We start from the raw sequence: 26,366 nt of genomic DNA on the forward strand, positions 1-26,366 counted from the left end.
ACCAAACCTCACTGGCTTTAGGAGCTCAAGACCCTTCCCAGGCACCTTCAGGAGGGACAGAAAGAAGCATTTTGGAATAATTTTCTCTTAAGAGCAGCAACTTAAAATGCTTAGGAAGATGTTTGTGATCTTTGGAGCCTCAGATATACTTTGGATGGTGTTTGCAGTTTGTAAGTTCTTCTCCTTGATTTGTTCCAAATGCTAGCATTCCATTTTAGCCCTGACTTTGGCTTCAGTCAGTTTTGTTATGATAGTAAAGAAAGGCAGAAGGATTTTTAAAGAGTGGGAAAACTTTACCTAACTTTTAATATACTATTGACTATTGCTATTAATTTATACCATTATATTGTCATAGTTAGAGCAGCAAAGTTGATAGTTTTTGGATTTTTGCAATGTTCAATGAGTAATTGGATTCTATCTCTAGGAAGGTCTGTCTTTTTAGCTTCCTGTACTTGATAATGAGATCAAAGTTGGCTATTAAAACAGCTGATAAGTGGGCATTAAGGTCAGAAGTGAAAGTTCTCCTAAGTGAAGATAATTTCAATACCTTCCTTTGGCAGGGACTCCAGTGCTGCCTTGCATTACTTAGAAGCAGTTTAGGAAAGAGACCAGCCAGATCTGGGTATTATACTAGAACAGAGAAGAAGGAGTAGAATACTAGACAAACGACTGGTAAGCTTGTTTTTCTCTTTCTGTTTTCATAGCTCAAGCTTCCCAAATCGACATATTCCCAAGTGAATCCAAAATTTTTGCGCAGATTGGTGACTCTGTTTCACTGACTTGCAGCACAACAGGCTGTGAGTCCCCATCATTGTCTTGGAGAACTCAGATTGACAGTCCACTGAACGGAAAGGTGAAAACTGAGGGGACCACATCCACGCTGATCATGGATCCTGTTAGTTTCGAGGATGAACACCAGTACCTGTGCACAGCGATTTGCAAGGATAAGAAACTGGAGAAAGCAATCCGAGTGGAGATCTACTGTGAGTACTTTAGTCAATATTTGATTTTCTCTCCATTTTGCTTTAAAATAAGTTTTTGAAAAGAATCAGTTCAGTCACTCAGTCATGTCCAACTCTGCGACTGCATGGACTGCAGCATGCCAGGCGTCCCTGTCCATCACCAACTTGCTCAAACTCATCTTCATTGAGTCAGTGATAAAATTACAGTTTTTTTTAATGACTAAAAGGATAGGTTTAAGAGAAAAAAATTTAAAAAGATGTTCTTGTCCAGATTCTTGGCTAGGGGACATACTGCAAAAAGAAATTTAGAAGACAGCTGAATCTACCACCAGACTAGAGACCCAAATCTTGGCTTCTGCTTCCAACTCTGCCATGAATATGGTGACCATGGGTAAGGGGTAAGATTCAGCTTCTCTAGGCCTCAGTTTTCTTAGCCATAAAGTGAAGTTCTCTAAGGTTCTTTTATTTATTTATTTATTTTTTTCTTAATTCTTTTCAGTTGGATTCTTACATGTTCACCTGTCCATGTGTCCAAATAATCTATAAATTCCATGCTTCAAGGATTTTCTATTTATTTATTCTAAAGCAATTTGGTACTTAAAATTAGTTTAAAGATTAAGTAGGAGAGCTATAATTATTAATGGGCTTCAGTACAAAACTTTCCCCCTTAGACGGAAGAAAAATATCTGCAAACTTTTCACTCATTTGACTTCAGCAGAGATAAATTTAGGAGATTTGATTTCTGTTTTTGTTTGGTGCCATTAAGTCTTAATGCTCAACAGCTCAAACTCAAGGGTATTTGGAAAATGAACTTGATTTGCCTAGTGAATGTGAATGAATAGCCTTTGTTTACTAGCCTACCAAAATGTATTTCAATCCATTCTCAAACTAGTAAAGAAAGGTAGAAAAAAAGAGTAAAAAAAAAAATAACCTGAAATACATCACTTGCATTCTGGTTACTGCTCCTGTCAGAAAACTGGAATTCTTGATAGTCATCTCTTCAGGAAAACATCATTTGATTATCTTTTCTAATTATGTTGCTTTTCTTTTGCTATAGCAGAGCTCAACTTGATCCAATAACCTTAACTGATTCTTCAATAATCCCATATGTTGCTAATGCTTCTCAAGAAACTGTGCTTGGCTGACTGTTTTCAATTATGCTGGTTGTACATTCAGAGTTTATGTCTGTACAGCCTTCTGAGCTCCTTGAAAGGCCCCCTTATGTAAATACAGGGCAAAGTAGCCAGTTCTTGTATCAGCTGACAGCAAACCATATGAATTATAGGGGCATATCTTTCAGAATACAAGGGACAGAATTCTGGGTGGAAAAATGAAAAGTACTGTTTCTTCATACAGCAAATATTTGCCAGTTCCTTTGCCTCTCCTTGCAGGAACCATATAGTTGAAGATTTAAATAGAGAACAGAAGTTTCTTCTGGCTTTAATTATCTTGCCTGAAGTTTTTCTTTTTTTCCCCAAAAAGTCTGTCTTTCACTATGTTTAACAGTCCAGTCTCCATTCCACATTTGATTGTAAAATTCTTTGGAGTTGGGACCTTTGTATTCTTCTTATTTCACAGTCTTGAATTAAGACAATGTGTTATCTTCATGGCGGTTTGCAATGGAAAGCAGCCTTGCAAAGAAAGCAATGGCTCACTGAACTAGTGTGTTCCCTGGCACTAAAAATTTCAAGTGGAATAGTAGGTAGATGTTGAGTTAGATATTTTGGGAGGCAAATCTTCCTTCCATAACTTAAAGATCACACAGGTGTACCTTTCTGGAGGATGAATGTCTTTCAGAGACACCATTTTCAGAAGCTAATTATTTAGAGCTGTTCTTTTCATTTCTTAGCCTATCTATCCCAGTAGTTATTCTTTGCCATGACATTCTAAGCCTCAGGTTCCTTATCTATAAAATGAAGTATATCTGCCTTCACTAAAATAAAAGACTGTGATATAACACGATGAAATCTTGAGTTTAAATCTCAGCTTCACCATTACTAGCTGTGTGACCTTAGGAAAATTATGCAAATATGCTGAGTCTATGTTTTCATATCTACGAAATGTGGTATCTATTTCTGAGGGTTGTTGTGAGTATCAAATTAAGTCATCAATGTTAAATGAATAGCACAGGGATGGGCACGTATCAGTATTCAATAAACATAAGTTTCTTCTCCATCCTTTTACTTTGGCAACATAAAACCCTTTGTACATGCAGAATCAGAACTGAAGAACTCTCTAACTGGTTGTTCTGATTTTGAACACACCCCAGACCATGAAAGGCTATTTAAACAATTCATTCTGCTGTATTAAGATTGTATTCACAAAAATATTAGACTCAGATTACATTGATTTAAATCAGTAAGGGACTTTACATAATATGAACAAAAAATCCACATGCATGTACTTGTTTGACCTTTGCAGCTTTCTCTAAGGATCCAGAGATTCATTTGAGTAGCCCCCCAGAGGTCGGGAAGCCAGTCACAGTCACGTGTTCAGTGCCTGATGTTTACCCATTTGAAAGGCTGGAGATAGAATTGTTGAAAGGCAACCGTCCCATGAAAGTACAGGACTTTCTGGAGCCTTCAGAAAAAAAGGCCCAGGAAACAAAGAGCCTGGACGTGACCTTCTCGCCTACTGATGAGGATATTGGGACAGCTCTTGTTTGTCAAGCTACATTATACATTTATGATGATGATTCTCCACCCAAAGTAAGGAAAACTACAAAAGAACTGGAAGTCTACAGTAAGTACTTGTGTCTGTCTATGGGAATATACTCTTGGATGTACACAGCAATAAACCAAGCAGCTACAGTCAAGAAGAAACATGTTTGTAGTTTTTATACCATTTTGATTCACTGAGAGCATAATTCTTGTCAACTACATAATTCAAAAAAAAGTGCATCCAATTAGGTTGAGAAAAGTTGAGCTTAAGTTCTGTCTCCATTAACTGTGAATTAGAGTCACTTAATTTCTCAGTCTATCAAAGGGGAATAATGATAATACCACCTGATTGGGAAGCTTCCCTGGTGGCTCAGTTGGTAAAGAATGCGTGCAATGCAGGAGACCAGGGTTCTATCCCTGGATTGGGAAAATCCCATGGAGAAAGGAATGGCAATCCCCTCCAGTACTCTTGCCTATTAAATCCCATTGACTATAGCCTGGACTCTACTTGGTGACTAAATCACCACCACCTGATTGGGTAGTGGGAAATAATAGGCTCAAGTGATAAAAAATTTTAAATTATGTTTTGTAAACTCTTATATCATGGCTTGAGATATCAAAGTATAGAAGTTTTATAAGCAGTATTTAGTCTGTGTGTGAGTGTATATGTGTGTGCACACCTGGACACGTGTGCATGGGGTGGGAGAGAGGAGATGAGATTTGATTGTCTCCATTCTCTCAGAGATGGCTGGGGGATTTGAGGCAGTCTTGTCATCCCAAAGTTGTGTAGGAGTGACTCACTGTGCTCTTTTTAGACTAAAATGCCCTGGTCTTCTCTAGACACCATAGTTAAAAGGAGCATTGCCTTCTACAACATGTTCAGCTGAGACAGAATGCGATGGAAAGGATTTTATCAATGCTTTGAGAAGAATAGTCAGAAATAGGAGATATTTTTCCTAGAGAATATCAAACTTGGAAATGAGAGCTATAATTAAGTATCTGAATGGCTGTCATGTAGAAGTGAAATTTGGATTATTCTTTAGCAATAGAGGACTGAACTATGACCGGTGTATAGAAGTTAGTTACAAAGAGAAAGATTTCAGCTCAATAGAGGGAAAACATTCTAACAATCAGAGCTGTCCAAAAATCACATGGACAATATTTCCTATAAGGCCGTGGACTGCCTTGTGCCCCAGAAGTACTGAAGCTGTCTTGCGTGAACATTTGGCAAGGAAGCTGAGCTGGAATTTGTACCTTACCTGGGAGATTGAATCACATAATTCTAAGGGTTTTTCTTAATTTCTGAGTGTCTATGGCCATCTGAAAACACCAACCATCAAAAAGAGTAACTCCATCAAATCAGTCAGAAACTGGATTGACTAATTTTCATGACTCAGCAATTCTTTATACTAGTTTGGCAGAGTAAGTTTGTCAGATTGAGAAAGCTATAAATACAGTCCATGAGAGTATTTACAGTCGCCCTGTGGGACCATTATGATGCTTAGCAATGACTAATACTGTGCCCTGCCTTCTCAGTCTCCCCCAAAGACACAGCTATATCCGTGAATCCCTCCACAAGGCTGCAGGAAGGCGACTCCGTGACGATGACGTGTACCAGTGCAGGTCTACCAGCTCCACGGATTCTCTGGAGCAAGAAATTAGACAATGGGAACCTACAGCTCCTTTCTGAGAATGCAACTCTCACTTTAATTTCTATGAGGGCAGAAGATTCTGGGATTTATGTGTGTGAAGGAAATAACCCTGTTGGGAAAGACAGAAAAGAGGTGAAATTAATTGTTCAAGGTAAGCAAAATGTGAAAAAGGTGCTGTCATTGAGATTTAAGCAATAGTGAAATAGCTTCAATGTCAAAGTTACTTCGTTAAGTTTTATTGATGATCCATCTGACTGTTATGTACTTTAGCACAATTATATACTCACCTTACTCTAGTTTCTTGGAAATCTTTTCTGCCAGAGCTTCCATGGCTCTGCTGTTTTGGTTCTTTTCCATTGTTCATCATTCTTTCATTCGGAGAAGGCAATGGAACCCCACTCCAGTACTCTTGCCTGGAAACTCCCATGGATGGAGGAGCCTGGTGGGTCGCTAAGAGTCAGACACGACTGAACAACTTCACTTTCACTTTTCACTTTCATGCATTGGAGAAGGAAATGGCAACCCACTCCAGTGTTCTTGCCTGGAGAATCCCAGGGACGGGGGAGCCTGGTGGGCTGCCGTCTGCGGGGTCGCATAGAGTCGGACTTAACTGAAGTAATTTAGCAGCAGCAGCAGCAGCATTCCTTCATTGTCTCATCCCTTGAATTTTCCTTTTCTTTCTGCCCCTTGGGGGCTTCCCTAGTGACTCAGATGGTAAAGAATCTGCCTGCAATGCAGGAGACCTGAGTTTGATCCCTGGATCAGGAAAATCCCCTGAAAAAGAGAATGGCTACCCACTCCAGTATTCTTGCCTGGAGAATTCCATGGACAGAGGGGCCTGGTGGCTATAGTCCATGGGGTTGCAAAGAGTCAGACACGACTAACACTCACTCTTTTTCTATCTCAGAGTTGCTTTTCCAGGAGTCATGAGTTTACCCATTAACACATGCAGCAACTGTAAAGAACAATCTGAGACTGTTCACCGTCAGGAAGTAGATCTTTAAATTCTCCATTCTCACACTAGTGTATAAGGAATTCAGAAACAGTGCTTATTGTTCTGAATGAAATTTCTCTTCAAAAATCTGATAACACATCAGTTTGTTATGGTAATTTGAGGAAAGCATTCTTTGGAAGAGACCATAATGGCCCTGTTAGACCAATCAAACCGAAAAAAATCTTCTGGCACGGATGAGAACCCTTCAAAATGTAGTGCCTTTGGATCATGTATATGCTGAGCTTTCTTCTGCCTCCAGCTGGCTATTCATAAGGGCGAGTTTTCTGCGGAGTCTCATCTGTCACTTTCAGAGGTGCTCAAGGATTCCCACTTTCTCCAGGGAAATAGAGTCAAGATCTGAAATTCCTTTTCTCCGGGGACAGTAGTCATCCCAAAGTAGCCAGGGTGCCCCACGGGGATAGCATTGGCAGCCAAAGAGATTGTCTAGATATTTGAGACTTAGGAATTGGACCCGGCATCTCAGTTTTCAGTCCCTGAATTCATTGTACTTTTGCATTGTGTTAAACAAATTTAAAAGGTGGCTTGCATAACACTTTAGTGCTTAGATTTTGACTTTGTTTTCAGTGTCATTCTGTGTGACTTTCAACAGTACAACTTTATTCTGTTGATATAGAAGCTCTAAGTACTGGTCCATTACGGGTACTGCTTCTAATCAGAAGGCATATTCATATGGCTTTTTTTCAGTACTTTTCTTAGATTTTATTTCCACATGAGGATATTTTGATTTAGTTGTTCAAGTTAAAAACTGGGGTCTTAAATCACCTGGTTCCAAGTCCTAATTTCGCTACTTGCAAGCTGGGTGAAATTATCATTTTTCCTCAAGAAAAAAGGGGAGGAGGAAGAAAAGGAGGAAAGGAAGGAAAATAAGGAAAAGTAAAAACAGAAAATGAGAGTCAAGGAGAAGTAATGATACCAGATCCTGAAGTTGTATGGATTAAATGAGATAATATTAATATATGTAAAGTGGTTTAAATAGTGCTTGATACACTGGAACCTCATATTTTTTAGCCGTGTTCCACAGTTATAGGAATTTGATAAATACATTTGAGTGGAGAATGAATTTTTGTTAGGGAAAAATGCCAGTCTCCCTCTACAAATTTTTATCCTTATTCAATCTGTTTAATCAATGAATCACAGCGTCTTATGGGTTTGTTCTTGAAAGATGTGGTTCCCTTCCTGATAGTCTCAAAGTAGAAGGGAGTAATATGTTCTCAGCACAGATGTTAACTAAAAAGAGGCCAGAAAAAATAACAGTGTATTAAACTTTGGTGAAAGAAGAAAATTTATTTTATTTTTTCTTGTTCTTTTCTTCCCTCACCCCAGAGAAAAACTTTACTGTTGAGATCTCTCCTGGACCCCAGATTGCTGCTCAGGTTGGCGACTCAGTCGTGTTGACCTGTGATGTCAGGGACTGCGAGTCCCCATCTTTCTCTTGGAGAACCCTGATAGACAGCCCTCTGAATGGGAATGTGAGGAGTGAGGGCTCCAAGTCCACGTTGACCCTGAGCCCTGTGAGTTTTGAGAACGAACATTTCTACCTGTGCACTGTGATGTGTGGGCAAAAGAAACTGGAAAAGAGAATCCAGGTGAAGCCCTACTGTAAGTGGTTTTCAGAATTGTTTAATGTTTTGCTGTTGTTGTCGTTCCCAGTTCCATTGGAAGAAGCAGAATGGAAATTTGTGATACACAAGATCTTTGTGTTTAAGAAGGAAACTTAGCATTGGGAATGGTTCCTAAATCTCCAAACCAGAGTTTCTGATGCAACTTCATTGCCCTAAATCTTAAGTATATATTATGTATGAACCAAGTATCCCCAATCCTTAGTTTGTGTCGTGTCGATACTCTCTCATCATGGGCTTGAACAAACTTCATACTCCCTGCTTTCCACCCTGCTCTGGCTGTATATGGTGTATATGGAGATGGTTGTGTGTAAAGAGTAGTGTCAGTGCCCACTCAGATCATGGAGAGGGATGACTGTTGCTCAGTTATTCAAATTGGGGGTGAGGCCCAAACCTCCAGTTTTGAAGGCACATTTCAAAGCTGATTGGCAGGATGGAGACATGAGGCAATGATGAGCAAGAACAAACCTGGGCGTTAGAATGATCACCAGGGATGGTCAGCACAGCAGCTCAGGTGAAAAGAAGCACGAGGAGACTGCACTAGATTTGAGCATTGATTTATACCACATACATATGCTACACTTCTTCTTGCTATTCCTGTCACCTTAACAAAAATCCTGAATAGCTTCATTCTCTGTGAATTGCCATTGCTGGAGTTACTTGGTTTGTAATGAATGAGGGACAATATATGCAAAGTGATCAGAAAATTCCCTGGTGATTCAGATGGTAAAGAGTCCGCCTGCAATGCAGGAGATGAGAGTTCGATCCCTGAGTCAGGAAGATCCTCTGGAGGAGGAAATGGCAACCCACTCTAGTATTCTTGTCTGGAGAGTTCCATGAACAGAGGAGCCTGGGGGTCTACATAGTCCATGGGGTTGCATAGAGTCAGACACGACTGAATGATTAAGCACAGCAAACAGCCCATACGTTCTTCCTTGTTTTTATTCAGCAGAATTCAAGAGAACAATTGTGGACATGTTCCTCCAGAAATCCTGCCCAAACTTGTGTTACCCCTCAGGATTTTGTTCAAAATGAGTTAGAGCATGTCCAGAAAGATATCTGAATCTCTCCAAAGAAGCAATATGATTGCTTTACCCTGTTACCAAGAGTCCAGGAGCTGCTGATGCAGGCACATTCCCAATAGCATTGAGAACCAGCAGTGAAGCCTTATGGTCATGTGGAAACATTATCACTTTGATGACATTTTGCATAAGGAGAAAGAAAGAATTCAGCATTGTTCTTGCTCTTCATAACCATTCTAATCTCACATTTATTGATTTGTATCAGATGTATTATAAACATTATTTAGAATCTAAATCTCTTATATTTTTTTCTGAACTACAAGTATTAGCCAAGGAACACTTAAAACTATCTGCCTAAATTTGGCTGTTGGAAATAAAAATGTCTAAACTGCATGGCTCTGTGAACCCAAGCCTGGGCTCTGAGCTCAAGGAAATAGGAATTCTGATCTCAGCTGGGTGACTTACTAGGTATGACATTAAATGGCAGACTCTCAGCCTTTATAAGTTTTATAAGTCTCCCTAGCTATCAAATACAGTCTTCGTACATTTTTCTGGCTTTAAAATAAGTTAACACCCATTAGATTAAGCTGCTTTGAAGACAGATATAATGAATATTAAGGGACTAGCACACAGTAAACATCTAATATATCACACAAAAATACAATGCTTAGAATATATATTTACTAAGTAAGTTGGTAGAAGCTGATGTGTCCTTTGAAAAGACTAGTCCATAGCTGTCAGCAAGACTGTATCACTAAGGAGAGAAGAGTAAGAAGTATATTTATTTCTTGATGATTTGATGTGCTAGGTATTTTTTGTTTCCAGCAGTATTTATATTTGATATCATAAATATTTACATTTAATGTTGTGATGCATCTGTTAGTAATCACTTTATCCCAGGTGAATTAAAACCTTCATTTTGAGACCTTTGCATTTAATAAAGATTAGCTCTGTTTTTCTTCTAGTGTCACGTATAAACCTCATATTTTGCTTGATATTTGCAGCCTTCCCTAGCGATCCAGAAATTGAAATGAGTGGTCCATTAGTGAGTGGAAACCCAGTCACTGTAAGCTGCAGGGTTCCTAATGTGTATCCTTCTGACCGGCTGGAGATTGAATTGTTTAAAGGGGAGAGTATTATGATGAATAAAACCTTCTCGAAAGATGTAAGTAAGAAAGCCCTAGAGACCAAGAGTTTGGAGAAGACCTTCATCCCCACCACTGAAGATATTGGAAATGTTCTTGTTTGTCTGGCTCGGTTACCAATTGATGAAATGGAATTTGAACTCAAACAAAGGCAGAGTACACAAACACTTTATGTTAATGGTAAGTAAGTACATATGTGATGTATTCACAATAGATTATGATTTTTTTTTATCATGTTTGCCAGGTAATAGTCAACATGAGGTTCATAGTTGAAACCATTGTGAAAAAATAATTGAAAAGAAACTACAAAATATTGATTGTTTTTTTAAAAAAAAGCACCTCCAAGCTTAAAGCAACTGTTTATTTGCTTATGATTCTAAGCTGACACTTTGAGAAGAGATCAAACGGGTAGTATGTTCATTATGGTATTAGATGAGTTTACATATTCATTTAGTTGGTTAGAAGGTCAGTGGGGGGTGGTCCCAGGTAGCTTCACTCACACATCTGGGCCTTCGCTGGGGGTGTCTGGACTTTCCTTTCTCCATGTGGTGTCTCTCAGGGAAGGTAGCGTAGATTTAGTCACCAGAGTGCAGTGTTTCAAGAGAGTGATAATGAAGGTGGCTTCTTGTGGTCTAGGCTTGGAAGTCCTAGAGTGTTACTTCTTCCAGGGTGTATTGGTCAAAGTTAATCACAAGGGGAGCCTAGATTTAAGAGATAGGAAAATAGAGTCCACCTTTTCATAGGTGGTTTACATGGCTCATGGTCATGTTTAACGTACCATAAATGTCAATACACACTATCATTGACCATCCAGTCTTTGATAGCAAGAGAGTAAATACCCATGATGCACCCATGTTCTACTCTTTCATTCTGTATTGGGCTTCCCTGGTGGCTCAGTGGTAAAGAGCCAGTGCAGGAGATGCGAGTTGGATCCTAGGGTGGGGAAGATCTCCTGAAGAGGAAATGGCAGCCCACTCCAGTATTCTTGCCTGGGGAATCCCACGGACATAGGAGCCTGGCAGGCTACAGTCCCTGGGGTCACAAACAAGCAGACATGACTTAGGGACTAAACAATAGCAACAACAATTACTCTGTATCTGTTATAGTAAATGGGGGCAGAAACTTCCTTTGGTAAAGTTATCAAGATACAAATTGGTCTAATCCACTAAACTCAAAGCCAAGTTTTATAACATTAGTAAAACTCTTTGGCAGGGTGTAACCAGCCAAGCTAACAAGTGTCTTTTACCTTTTCAGTTGCTCCCAGGGATACAACCATCTTGGTCAGTCCCTCCTCCATCCTGGAGGAAGGTAGTTCTGTGAATATGACATGCTCTAGCAATGGCCTTCCAGCTCCCAAAATCTTGTGGAGCAGGCAGCTAAGTAATGGGGATCTACAGCCTATTTCTGAGAATGCAACTCTCAGCTTCATGTCTACAAAAATAGAAGATTCTGGCATTTATGTCTGTGAAGGCATTAACCAGGCTGGAACAAGCAGAAAAGAAGTCAACTTAATTATCCAAGGTGAGCTAAAGTGATTAAATGAGTTATTAGTGCTAGTCTTATTTTGGTTGTGTTACTGGTTTTGAACAAAGTCCTGGAAATAAGATTTTCTAAAATAACAAGTATTGAGCCTTTTGAAGAGCTCATGATATTTCCTCTGCGTGGAAATCTCCTGGAAGAGTTATACCCATGAACCATTCCAAGTCACTTATCCTAAAATTCTTTCAACCTCATGTGGAAGGCTAGCTTCAGGAACTGTGCCAAAAGTTCCAGTTATACTTACGAGGCATTGGTTATGGTGTTGAAAAAAGGATAGGAAGATGTATATATATATATATATATTTTGGAATTACTTAGGGCCCAAGTGGCACTAGTGGTAAAGAACCTGCCTGCCAATGCGGGCTAAATGTAAGAGACACGGGTTTGATCCCTGGAATCGGGAAGATCCCCTGGAGGAGGGCACAGCAACCCACTCCAGTATTCTTGTCTGAAGAATCCCATGGACAGAAGAGCCAGGCAAGTTATGCTCCATAGGGTCGCAAAGAGTTGGACATGACTGAAGCAACTTGGCACCTAGCACACAAAATCACCTTATCTAACTGGATTAAATTCCTCATGGTAATCTCATAAAATGACTCCTAGGATTTGCTTAGAAGGCTAAGAAGGCACTTAAACATTTTATAAGTTCAGAGACTGAGTAGCACTGACCTTACCCTCTGGTTCATCAATAAAATGGCATAGAATCACCAGGATGGATTAAGTTAGGAGATCCAGACCCATTCTTTCCAGGATGGAGAGGCAAAACTGAGAACAAAATAATTTCTAGTTGACACATTGAAGCTCTAGGCAGTTTTGGTGAAAGTCACGAAGTGGTCCATTTGGATTTCCCTCATATCTTCCCTTTTGGGGTTCGAGGTCCTCTTCTTCACTAGGGCTGTCAGTTCCTCTCTTACCCCTTGGTATTATTTCCACTAAGGTGTTAATGACTGTCTTGTTACCATTACAATAATAATTTGTATTTTAAAGGAAGGGAAGAAACTTGGAGGAGCAATGTACTACCTTAAAGAAAGCCCTTAGACTGTAGTTTTGGTTGAAGAAAGAGTATCAAATTGCAAAACAGATAATCTTAACGGGAACCTCACTTACAAGACACTGATGTGGTACCTCCCTCCACAGGTTGCATATTAACAGAGATGTTGTATGTCAGGTACTTAGCTCAGGATAACAACTGGTGTTAAGGATTGTAAGGGCCATCTCTGCACAGCTTAATTTTTTGATCTGGAATGGTCTATCTCAAAACTCAGAGTCCCGCAACGGCTTTTATACTTAAAGAAATATCTGCACAACTGTGTGACAAAAAAAAAGTTTATTTTCCACATTTGAAATTTATGACTGTTTTTAAACAGCTATTTGTTGGCTAAGCTGGGTAAGAATTACATTAAGGCAGCAGTTCCCAACCTTTTTGGCACCAGGGACTGATTTTGTGGAAGACAATTTTTCCGTGGATGGGAGAGGGGGCTAGTTTTGGGGAGACTCAAGTGCAATCGGGTTCATTCTTCTATGAGAATCTAATGTCACCGCTGATCTGACAGGAGGTGGAGCTAAGGCAGTAATTCAAGCAATGGGTTGTTGCTCAGTTGCACAGTCATGTTTGACTCTTTGTGACCCAATGGACTGCAGCAAGACAGGCTTCCCTGTCCTTGAGCTTGCTCAAACTCACATCCATTGAGTCAGTGATGCCATCCAACCATCTCTTCCTCTGTCCTCCCCTCTCCTCCTGTTTTCAATCTTTCCCAGCATCAGGGTCTTTTCTAATGAGTTGGCTCTTTGCATCGGGAGACCAAGGTATTGGAGCTTCAGCTTCAGCATCAGTCCTTCCAAAGAATATTCAGGATTGATTTCCTTTAGGATGGATTGGTTGGATCTCCTTGCAGTCCAAGGGACTCTCAAGAGTCTTCTCCAACACTACAGTTCAAAAGCATCAATTCTTTGGCACTCAGCTTTCTTTCTAGTCTAACTCTCACATCCATACATGACCACTGGAAAACCGTAGCTTTGACTATATATGTGGACCTTTGTTGGCAAAGTAACATCTCTGCTTTTAATATGCTGTCTAGGTTGGTCATAGCTTTTCTTCCAAGGAATGTCTTTTAATTTCATGGCTGCAGTCACCATCTGCAGTGATTTTGGAACCCCAAAAATAAAGCCTGTCACTGTTTCCATTGTTTCCCCATCTATTTGCCATGAAGTGATGGGACCGGATGCCACAATCTTCATTTTTGCAAATTGAGTTTTAAGCCAGCTTTTCACTCTACTCTTTCACCTTCATCAAGAGGCCCTTTAGTTCCTCTTCACTTTCTACCATAAAAGTGGTGTCATTTGCATATGAGATTATTGATATTTCTCCCGGCAATGTTATTCCAGCTTGTGCTTCATCTAGTCTGGCATTTTGCATGATGTACTCTGCATATGTACTCTGCATATAAGTTAAATAAGCAGGGTGACAATATACAGCCTTGACAGACTCCTTTCCTGATTTGGAACCTGTCTGTTGTTCCATGTCCAGTTCTAACTGTTGTTTCCTGACCTGCACGCAGATTTCTCAGAAGGCAGGTAAGGTGGTCTGGTATTCCCATCTCTGTAAGAATTTTCCATAGTTTGTTGTGATCCACACAGACAAAGGCTTTAGCATAGTCAAAAAGCAGAAGTAGATGTTTTTCTGGAATTATCTTTCTTTTTCTATGATCCAGTGGATGTTGGCAGTTGGATCTCTGGTTTCTCTGCCTTTTCTAAATCCAGCTTGAACATCTGGAAGTTCACGGCTCACGTATGCTGAAGCCTGTCTTGGAGAATTTTGAGCATTACTTTGCTAGCGTGTGAAATGAGTGCAATTGGGCAATCATTTGAACATTCTTTGGCATTGCCTTTCTTTGGGACTGGAGTGAAAACTGACCTTTTCCAGTCCTGTGGCCACTGCTGAGTTTTCCAAATTTGCTGGCATATTGTGTGTAGCACTTTCACAACATCATCTTTTAGGATTTGAAATAGCTCAACTGGAATTCCATCACCTCCACTAGCTTTGTTCATAGTGATGCTTCCTAAGGCCCACTTGACTTTGAACTCTAAGATGTCTGGCTCTAGGTGAGTGATCACATCATTGTGGTTATCTGGGTTTTTTGTATAATTCTTCTGTGTATTCTTTCCGCCTCACTTCTTGAGCGATGGGTAGGGTCTGTAAATACAGAAGAAGCTTGATAACTATTTGCTCACCTCCTGCTGTGTGACTGGGTTCTCAGCAGGCCACAGACTGGCCAGTCCATGGCCTGGTGGTTGGGGACCTTTGTATTAAGGAACACGAGAGAAACATAAGATGTCTTCTTTCATTAAAACATGATCATTTTACAAGAAGTCAGTAAATGCTTGACTTCTCTAATAGCCTCTATAAATATTTAATGCAAACAGTAAGCACAAGTACTATCTTGACAGCTATTGCTACTGTCATTAAATTAATATGGAATTTGTTTATATTTCATTCAATCCGTGGTGGTTTAATTGCTAAGTCGTGGCCAGCTTTTGCGATCCCATGAACTGTAGCCCACCAGTCTCCTCTGTCCTTTCAATGATGATTGATTGTCATTCAATCAGAGGTATCTTTAAATTCTTTCCACAGTTGCTCCAAAAGATATACAACTTACAGCTTTTCCTTCTGAGAGTGTCAAGGAAGGAGACACTGTCATTATCTCCTGTACATGTGGAAATGTTCCCCCAACTTTGATAATTCTGAAGAAAAAAGCAGAGACTGGCTACACAGTGCTAAAGTCTACAGGTGGTGCATATACCATCCACAGGGCTCAGTTAGAGGATGCGGGAGTATACCAGTGTGAATCTAAAAATGAAGTTGGCTCACAGCTAAGAAGCCTAACACTTGATGTTAAAGGTTAGTTTATTTTTTTGTTATTTTTATAACAAGCTTGGTGGATTGTAAAGAATTTCAAGGGTCAGATGAATGAGTTGGCAAAATGGAACTGAATTCCATGTCAATTATGGTTATTTCTTAGTGTTTCCTAAAATAATAATGTACAGGTGCTCTGTCCTAAGGAGTTTAGCCAGGATGTTGACTTTTTATCATAAGTCAGTGTAGAATTCCCATTTGCTTTTTAAGACGTTGACAATTCAGCATTTGTCTCTGAGGTCTTACATTTCTTATGTGTTTAAATCCATTTTCAAAATCTTTCCTTGAGGGTTATTAGGAAACGAAGAAGTAGAATTGGTGCATTGAAAACGCAAGTTTCTATCCAGGCCCTTTTCCTTCCTACCCAAAGAGACTGCCACTCTCTGAACACAAAGTGACTGCATATTTTCTGGGATTGACTCTTTACAGAATAATAACTGAGAACGGTGATCTTAATGTTGAACAGCATAATGAGTCTCTAGAATGCAGAACTGCTTCCTTAGATATCCAAGATCCTTGTTCATCCTGCTGTACTCTGCTGGAGAAATGGAGGGAGGTGGCAATGGCCTCAGCAGAGGAATTTCAGGGGCCTCTTAATCTAACCCAGCTAATCCTACTGTGAACACACTGTACGATCTGTTGATCTTATCAGTGGAAATAGAATCTGTCAGCCTTTACTGATCAGTCTTCCACTCCTTGAGTGCTAATGAGCCCCCTTTGTGTACTGGAAGCCAAACTTGAAATAAACATGATTGTAAACAAACACCAACTCTTAAGAGCCTCTGGCACTGAGCTCCCAGATACAGCAACTACTCATCAATGTAAAGAAAATTTACACCTGGGTCAGAAAATGACTTAAAATTTTACTCATCTGGCCAAATCTCTCAAGATTACATGCCTTACCATATAGGAGGTCTTACCATATAGGAGCTCCTTACCATAAGGAGGTCTGTCTTCACAGTACCTCCTCGAAACAATATCAATACATCCATCTAGAAATGTTAAAGAAGGGGAAAATATCACTGTTACGTGTAAAACTTTTAGTCATCCACATGCAGTGATCATTCTGAAAAGAGTTGACCTGGCCAATGAAGTTACCATGTGTTCAGAGAATGGGACATTTACCTTGTATCATGTCACTCAAAATGATACAGGGGTGTATGTAATTAGTGCTACCAATGAGGTTGGGGAAATTTCTGGACAGATTGAGATCTCCATTATGAGTACATTGAAATTCACCTATTCCTATTTAATCCCTGATGGCTCCAGACCACCTTTAATTAAGCCTGGTTCCAGAAACTTGCACTCCTAACATTTTTATAATTTTTTCTGTAGTTAATGTTTTTCTTTTAAAGACACATCAAAGTTTTCCACTTTTTAACTCTTTCTCATACATTGTTGTCTTTTCTAATTGCTTTTTTAAGTTAGTAACTTTATATATTTGCTATTTTTCACTCATTACTTAAATGAACAATTGAAGTATATTATAGGCACTCAGCTACAACCCCCAAACTATGTATGGTTTCAAAGAACTGTAAAAGAATGGAAACAAAAATTTGTCATTTTCCTGGAAATTTTTATCTAATCAACCTTTGCATTTAACTGATATTTTAAACTATTTTTTTGTTAGTTTTGTTTTAAAAATACATTTGCTCAAATGTAGTCCAATGATAGAAATGTTGGGAGTCTTTAGGAATTTTAGTGTTGACACAGCTAATAGAAAATCGTATTTGAAGATTGCCCTGGTAACCAACTCGTTGGCAAAATTTTACCATAGATGCTTGAGGGAGAAACCAAAGGGAAAAGATAACACACTATTTATTAAATTGAAAAGAAAACAATAGGATCAAAAATACCTTACCTACCATGTCATCAATATTGATGCCTAACTATAATTTTGATAATGAATATCCCATTAAATTAGGACTCATACTCTGACTAGTTCTACTCTAGCAAGGGAAAGTAGAAAAATAAGATAGCTATCATTATATTTGTCATGATACATTTTTGACTTCAATAATTCAAAAATGGGTTTCCCTTCATCTAATTATTCTTTTCTTTTTGGTTGACCTCCAGTGATTAGAAACGCCTAGAAGGAAAGTAATGACTTCCAAGGCCAAATCACTCATTTCTTCCAGGACTGAAACAATACATATACCACTTGAAAAAACAGTATTTGTGAGATCATACTGTGCTATGCAAACATAAATGTAAATAGAGATGAATCTCCAGTAAATACCATGATGTCTTATTCAGAAGTTCTTATAAGGTTAAAATGTTAAATAATATTGTAACTGTCAGATGATTTTTAGTAGCGTAGAAAGAGTACTAAATTTCAAGTTTTGGGATACTATTACTTTATGTACTCAATTTATAACTAAATGACAAAATGATAGGATGTAGAAAGAAAAAATGTATTACTATTCAAAAGATATTTATTGGCGAAAAAAAAAACACATTTATTGGGTGCAAGCTACTCCAAGCAGTGAGCCAGTTACTGGCTATACAGGGATGGATCAATAAGAAACTAGATTCTTTCCTCATGTAATTCACAGTCTGAAGGAGGAAACTAAATTAATAGATAAGCAAAGAAACGTTTAACTATAAGCTATAATGAGAACTATGGAGGGAAAATGTAGTGGTTATGAAAGTATATTAAGGAAAAAATGTATATTAAGTTTCCTAATTTAGGCTGGAGGGATGCAGGTCAGAGGATGCCTCTATGTTTAAGTAACACTTAAGCTAAAATATAAGTTCAGTTCAGTTCAGTCGCTCAGTCGTGTCCTACTCTTTGCAACTCTACAGACTGTAGCACACCAGGCTTCCTCATTTATCACCAACTCCCGGAGCTTACTCAAACTCATGTCCTTTGAGGCAGTAATGCCATCCAACAATCTCATTCTCTGTCATCCCCTTCTCCTCCAGCCTTCAATCTTTCCTAGCATCAGACTTTTCCAATGAATCAGTTCTTCGTCTCAGGTGGCCAAAGTACTGGAGTTTCAGCTTCAACATCCGTCCTCCAATGAATATGCAGGACTGATTTCCTTCAGGATCGACCAGTTGGATCTCCTTGCAGTCCAAGGGACTCTCAATAGTCTTCTCCAATACCATAGTTCAAAAACATTGATTCTTTGACGCTCAGCTTTCTTTATAGTCCAACTCTCACATCTATACATGACCACTGGAAAAACCATAGCTTTGACTATGTGGACCTTTGTTGGCAAAGTAATGTCTCTGCTTTTTAATATGCTGTCTAGGTTGGTCATAGCTTTTCTTCCAAGGAGCAAGCGTCTTTTAATTTCATGGCTGCAGTCACCATCTGCAGTGATTTTGGAGCCCCCCAAAATAAAATCTGTCACTGTTTTAATTGTTTCCTCATCTACTTGCCTTGAAGTGATGGGACCAGATGTCATGATCTTAGTTTTCTGAATGTTGAGTTTTAAGCCAACTTTTTCACCCTCCTCTTTCACTTGCATCAAGAGGCTCTTTAGTTCGTCTTTGCTTTCTGCCATAGGGTCGTGTCATCTGCATATCTGAGGTTATTGATATTTCTCCCACTAATCATGATTCCAGCAGCTTGTGCTTCTTCCAGCCCAGAGTTTCTCATGATGTATTCTGCATATAAGTTAAATAAGCAGGGTGACAATATACAGCCTTGATGGACTCCTTTCCTGATTTGGAACCAGTCTGTTGCTCCAGGTCCAGTTCTAACTGTTGCTTCTTGACCTGCATACAAATTTCTCAAGAGGCAGGTCAGGTGGTCTGGAATTCCCATTTCTTTAAGAATTTTCCATAGTTTGCTGTGATCCACATAGTCAAAGGCTTTGGCATAGTCAATAAAGCAGAAGTAGATGTTTTTCTAGAACTCTCTTGCTTTTTCGATGATCCAGTGGATGTTCGCAATTCGATTTCTGTTTCCTGTGCCTTTTCTAAATCCAGCTGGAACATCTATAAGTTCATGGTTCACGTACGTTGAAGCCTGTCTTGGAGAATTTTGAGCATTACTTTGTTAGTGTGAGATGAGTGCAATTGTGAAGTAGTTTGAGCATTCTTTGGCATTGTCTTTCTTTGGGATTGGAATGAAAACTGACCTTTTCCAGTCCTGTGGCCACTGCTGAGTTTTCCAAATTTACTGGCATATTGAGTGCAGTACTTTCACAGCATCATCTTTTAGGATTTGAAATAGCTCAACTGGAATTCCATCACCTCCACTAGCTTTCTTCATAGTGATGCTTCCTAAGGCCAATGATGTCTGGCTCTAGGTGAGTGATCATACTGTCGTGGTTATCTGGATCATGATCTTTTTTGTGCAGTTTTTCTTTGTATTCTTGTCACCTCTTCTTAATATCTTCTGCTTCTGTTTGGTCCATACCATTTCTGTCCTTTATTGTGCCCATCTTTGCATGAAATGTTCCCTTGTTATTTCTAATTTTATTGAAGAGATCTCTAGTCTTTTCCATTCTGTTGTTTTCCTCTATTTCTTTGCACTGATCACTGAGGAAGGCTTTCTTATTTTTCCTTGCTATTCTTTGGAACTCTGCATTGAAATGGGTATATCTGTCCTTTTCTCCTTTGCCTTTCACTCCTCTTCTTTTCTCAGCTATTTGTAAGGCCTCATCAGACAACTATTTTGCCTTTTTGCATTTCTTTTTCTTGAGGATGGTCTTGATCTCTGCCTCCTGTACAATGTCACGAACCTCCATCCATAGTTCTTCAGGCACTCTATCAGATCTAATCCCTTGACTCTATTTCTTACTTTCACTGTATAGTCATAAGGGATTTGATTTAGGTCATACCTGAATGGTCTAGTGGTTTTCCTTACTTTCTGCAATTTAAGGCTGAATTTGGCAATAAGGAGTTCATGATCTGAGCCACAATCAGCTCCCGGTCTTGTTTTTGCTGACTGTATAGAGCTTCTCCATCTTTGGCTGCAAAGAATATAATCAATCTGATTTTGGTATTGACCATCTGGTGATGTCCATGTGTAGAGTCTTCTCTTGTGTTGTTGGAAGAAGGTGTTTGCTATGACCAGTGCATTCTCTTGGCAAAACTTTATTAGCCTTTGCCCTGCTTCATTCCGTATTCCAAGGCCAAATTTGCCTGTTACTCCAGGTGTTTCTTGACTTACTACTTTTGCATTCCAGTCCCCTATAATGAAAAGGACATCTTCTTTGGGTGTTATTTCTAAAAGGTCATGTAGGTCTTCATAGAACTATTCAACTTCAGCTTCTTCAGCTTTACTGGTTGGGGCATAGACTTGGATTACTGTAATACTGAATGGTTTGCCTCGGAAATGAACAGAGATCATTCTGTCATTTTTGAGATTGCATCCAAGTACTGCCTTTTGGACTCTTGTTGACTCTAAGGGCTACTCCCTTTCTTCTAAGGGATTCCTGCCAACAGTAGTAGATATAATGGTCATCTGAGTTAAATTCACCCATTCCAGTCCATTTTAGTTCACTGATTCCTAAAATTTCAATGTTCACCCTTGCCATTTCCTGCTTGACCACTTATAATTTACCTTGATCCATGAACCTAATATTCTATGTTCCTATGTAATATTGTTCTTTACAGCATTGGACTTTACTTCCATCACCAGTCACATCCACAACTGGATGTTGTTTTTGCTTTGACTCCATCTCTTCATTCCTTCTAGAGTTATTTCTCCACTGACTTCCTGTAGCATATTGGGCACCTACCAACCTGGGGAGTTCATCTTTCAGTGTCCTATCCTTTTGCCTTTTCATACTGTTCATGGGGTTCTCAAGCTAAAATATAATACTATCCAAAGAACTTCATATTATCATGAAATGATATAAATGCTGAAGAGGAATAATGTATAGTAAGGTGCCCTACTTCAGAGATACAAAATATGAAGTTTTCTATATATTTCTAAAAACACCATTGGCAAGAATTCTTTCCCTTACTATCTTACAGGTGATGTTTGACTATAATGGTGGCATACTAGGAGTTATGATACTTTTCTTGGAGAACCAGTTAGTTATTTTAGTTCATAATGATCAAAGTTCTAGTTCTTTAGTATGTACTTATATTTCCCAAAGCAAACACTCTTCTCCAGTTCTTACTCTTTCAAAAGAACCCTAAAAATTTGCACCCTTTCTTCCACCCTGTTACTAAACCAGCATCTATTTGAATCCAAGTTTGCAGAAGTCAACAACATCTTTAGACTCATCATGACCATAGCAACTGCTAACTGATTATTTGATTAATTCAAAGAAATGTGCATTTTTAGTTCTATTGGTTCTTATCACTGCTTTGATTCACTTTTCTTTAGAGAACTAATGGTACTATTAAAATAAAACATGTGACTTTTATTATTAAACAGTTTCTTTTTGTACCAGACATTAATTGCATCCATTTTGTTATTTTCCAGGAAGAGAAAGTAACAAGGACTATTTTTCTCCTGAACTTCTGGTGCTCTATTGTGCATCCTCCTTAATAATACCTGCCATTGGAATGATTATTTACTTTGCTAGAAGAGCCAACATGACAGGGTCATACAGTCTTGTAGAAGCACAGAAAGTCTGCTAATGCTTGTAAAGTGTAGCTACTGCGTGAAAGGTTCTACCAAAGATACTATCAGTTCAGATGCTCAATACTGCTCATCATTCCACGAGGAAAACAGAAACTGGGGGTTCAGGCTTCCTTGAATGCAGTGAAGGCTTGGAAAGAAATAGCTGCCTATGGCCCTTACTGTGAGCAAGAAGCCAAAGGAAAATTTCTACTTAAAAACTAGGCACTACCACTGAGATGACTGGAGTAATTTCTTGATGTGTATATACAATAACATGATTTGTATATATGTAAAACTATGCTGTAGCAAGGTTGTTTGGAATATCAGCACACTAGAGTCACTATATCTAAAATTATTAAATGTTGCTTGAACTGATTGTTATAACAATGCATCTTAATATCAACTGGCAGCTGAACTATGTCATCTTTTTAATATTTTATTTCCTTTAACAAAGTTTTATTCCTATAAAGTTCATGGGAAACAATTTCATGTTGTGTAAAGATGCCAGGGTTTTCGGGGCACTGGGTTGACTTTCAGGTACTAAACACTTCAACCTATAGTATAATGGTTAACTGGATTTCTCTGGATGGTACTGACACGGTACGGAGACGTTTTTTGATGTTGTTTGTTCATCAGACTCTTGTGTCATTTTCCCAAGTGGTCTAAAAATGTAACTTCTTTTGATTTTCTTTTGTAAATGTTTAGGGCTTTTTTGTTTTTGTATAGTAAAGCGATGATTTCTGAAATTGAAAGAGTTGTGTGTTTATTTATTATAAGTTGCCTCCTTTAGTCATGTTGTAACTCTTTTTGTCAGTCCCAAGACCGAAGTGTTGAAACCCATGGTGATAATAAGCAGATACTTGAAGTGTGGTCCTCATATTACTTTTATCAAAATCACCATGGGAACTTTACAAATATTTACTTGTCTTGGGGCCATCCTAACCTATTGAATTGAAATATCTGTATGTAGCCTTGGAATCTGCAATTTTAAAATAAATTTTAAAATATAGTATGCACAGAAAGAGTGAATGCAGATAAACATGGACATGTTAAAGGGCAGCAAATGAACACCCGTATGTACCATTTAAGTGAAGAGATAGAGCATAATTGTTCTTCAAATCCTTTTAGATGCCACTCATTGATTGTAGCTCTGTTACTGAGGATTCAACAATATCTTGGATTGTACATTGATCTTTCCCTTTCTTTGGGGTATAAAATCCCCAAATTTTATACCTATATGCATGCTTACTCACTCAGTCATGTCCAAGTCTGTGACCCCATGGATTGTAGCCCACCTACCAGTCTTCTCTGTCCATGGGATTTTCCAGGCAAGAATGCAGGAGTGGGTTGCCATTCCTCCTCCAAGGGATCTTCCTAACCCAGGGATCAAACCTGCATCTCCTGTGTCTCCTCATTTGCAGGAAGATCCTTTACCTGCTAAGCCATTGGGGAAGCCCTTATACCTATATAGGTAACCCTAAGTAGAACATGCTAAAGCTGAAACTCCAGCACTTTGCCCACCTCATGTGAAGAGTTGACTCATTGGAAAAGACTCTGATGCTGGGAGGGATTGAGGGCAGGAGGAGAAGGGAACGACAGAGGATGAGATGGCTGGATTGTATCACCGACTCGATGGACGTGAATTTGAGTGAACTTCGGGATTTGGTGATGGACAGGGAGGCCTGGTGTGCTGCAATTCATGGGGTCACAAAGAGTTGGACACGACTGAGAGACTGAACTGAACTGAACTGAACTGAAGTAGAACATTGTTTTGTTTGCCAGCTTTTGAATTTTACGTGTATGCCTGCTAAGTTGCTTTAGTCGAGTCAGACTCTTTGTCACCCCATGGATTGTAGCCTGCCAGGCTCCTCTGTCCATGGGATTCTTCAGACAAGAATACTTGAGTAGGTTGCCATTTCCTTCTCCAGGGTATCTTTCCAACCCAGGAATCAAACTCCTGTCTCTTGTGTCTCCTGCATTGGCAGGTGATTTCTTTACCACTAGCACCACCTGGGAAGCCCCTGCTGCTGCTGCTAAGTTGCTTCAGTCGTGTCCGACTCTGTGCGACCCCATAGACGGCAGCCCACCAGACTCCCCCGTCCCTGGGATTCTCCAGGCAAGAACACTGGAGCGGGTTGCCATTTCCTTCTCCAATGCATGAAAGTGAAAAGTGAAAGTGAAATCACTCAGTCGTGTCTGACTTCTAGCGACCCCATGGACTGGAGCCCACCAGGCCCCTCTGTCCATGGGATTCTCCTAAATATAATCAAATGGTATATTTAACAGTGACTATTTTTCGCTCAAAATTATGTTTTTTCTTAATTAATCCATATTGTTATATTTAGCTATGTCTATTTATTATAGGATTTTGCCACAACTTATTTATATAGGATATATATATGTTTATATATCCTACCATTGATGGATATTTGACCTGTTTACAGTTTTTACAATATGATCAAAGTTTCTATAAACATTGTTTTACATATTCCTGAATTATGTGTATGAATGAAGTTAGGGTGCAAGAATTCTTCTATAGTGTATACATTCTAATGAAATTGCTGGATTGCAGGAAATGTAGACTTTCAGGTTTGTAAGGAAAGCTAAACTATTTTCTGAAGTAGTTGAAATAATTTATACTCCCAACAGCAGCAAAAAAGAGTTCACATTACTAAATAGCTTATCGGTGACATTGTCTGACTTTGAAATTTACATTTCTTATACCTTAAAATGATTTTCCCTATGGTTTGAATTTGCATTTTCCTGATTACTAGTGAGGTTGAACATCTTATCATATATTTAAGGACTCTGTGTTTAGGATCATTGGAGCTGGCCCTTTTGTGAAGTATCTGTACATTTCTTTTGCTGTTTTCCTGGTGGTTGGTTGTCTTTTATTGATTTGGGGGAGATTTTAAAATATATTTATGTATTTTGGAATATGTATATATGTTACCCTAAAGCAATGGGCTTCCTTGGTGGCCCAGTGATAAAGAATCTGCCTGCCAATTCAGGAGACACAGGTTTGATCCCTGGTCAATATATATATATATATTTATATGGGCTTCCCAGGTGACACTAGTAGTAAAGAGCTCACCTGCCAAAGCAGGAGATGGAAGAGACAGGAATTCAATCCCTAGGTTGGAAACATCCCCTGGAGGAGGAAATGGCAATCCAGTCCAGTAGTCTTGCTGGAGAATCCCATGGACAGAGGGGCCTGGCAGACAACAGTCCATGGGGTCACAAAAAGTCTGATTTGACTAAAACAACTTAGCAGGCACGCATGTAAAATTCAATATATATATATATATTCAATATATATAATATTTATATGTATATGTGTGTATATATTTATTCTGGATGCTAGTCCTTTGTTGGTTTCCCCTATGTATTCTTCTAGGAGTTTTACAATTTTAGGTCTTAAGGTTATGTCTTTGTCTATTTTGAGTTAAATTTTTTATATGATGTAAGATAATCCCATCTGTTCTTTGTATTTCCTCTTTTTCTGCTTTTTTTTGGGTTATTATATTTTTAGCAATTACATTTTATCCTTCTTGTTGGCTTACTTGTTTTTGTTTTTAGTAGTTACTAAGTCATATCTGACTCTTTGTGACCCCAGGAACTGTAGCCCACCAGGCTGCTCTGTCCATGGAATTTCCCAGGCAAGAACACTGGAGTGGGTTGCTATTTCCTGCTCCAGGGGATCTTCCCAACCCAGGGATTGAAGCTGTGTCTCCTGCATTAGCAGGTATATTCTTTACCACTAAGCCACCAAGGAAGCCCATTGCTTTACGGTCCATAGCTTTAACTCATCAGTTTACTATTACACCACTTTTATAAGAACTTTATAACAGTATATTTTATCTCTGCCTCCAGCCTTTGTGCTAAGACATTTTTATTCTATAGAAGTAATAAAAACCACAATATGATGTTGTTGTTTTTACTCTAAAGTCGATTATTTTGTAAAGATATTTGAAAATTAAAAAATTTTGTGTTTAATCAGATATTTACCATTTCTAGCACTCATCGCTCTTTTCCGTAGATTCAGAATTTCCTCTGCCCTCATTTTCCTTCTGTTTAAAAACTTCCTTTAACATTCCTCATAGGATATACATGTTTGCTTGTGATGAATTCTTTGCTGAGAAAGTCTCTGTTTTTTTCTGTCTTTCATTTTGAAAGATAGTTTTATTGGTATAGAATTCTAGCTTGATATGGTGTTTTGTTTTATTTTTTTTAGTTCTTCAGAAATATCTCACTGTCTTCTAAATCTGCTTACCTTCATTCTTTTAATGTAACATCTTTTTCAT

General features: G+C 38.8%; 1 protein-coding gene across 2 annotated transcripts; it reads left to right on the forward strand.

Moving 5' to 3' along the window:
- On the forward strand, nt 1-22,814 carry LOC147375900 (vascular cell adhesion protein 1-like). Of its 2 annotated transcripts, XM_086391477.1 has the most exons (9): nt 1-170; nt 705-983; nt 3,384-3,704; nt 5,159-5,425; nt 7,613-7,888; nt 9,935-10,255; nt 11,330-11,596; nt 15,246-15,512; nt 21,922-22,814. In XM_086391477.1, exons 1-9 carry the CDS (start codon nt 107-109, stop codon nt 22,077-22,079), a joined length of 2,220 nt encoding a protein of 739 aa, XP_086247603.1. In that variant the 5' UTR covers nt 1-106; the 3' UTR covers nt 22,080-22,814. The 2 variants fall into 2 exon arrangements, with proteins under 2 accessions (XP_086247603.1, XP_086247604.1); XM_086391478.1 differs by lacking the exon at nt 15,246-15,512.
- Nucleotides 22,815-26,366: the final 3,552 nt, after the last annotated feature.

The sequence above is a fragment of the Bos grunniens genome, chromosome 3, assembly GCF_055505025.1.
Source record: "Bos grunniens cultivar Pamir isolate PY7600 chromosome 3, Bosgru_T2T1.0, whole genome shotgun sequence".
Taxonomy (NCBI): domain Eukaryota; kingdom Metazoa; phylum Chordata; class Mammalia; order Artiodactyla; family Bovidae; genus Bos; species Bos grunniens.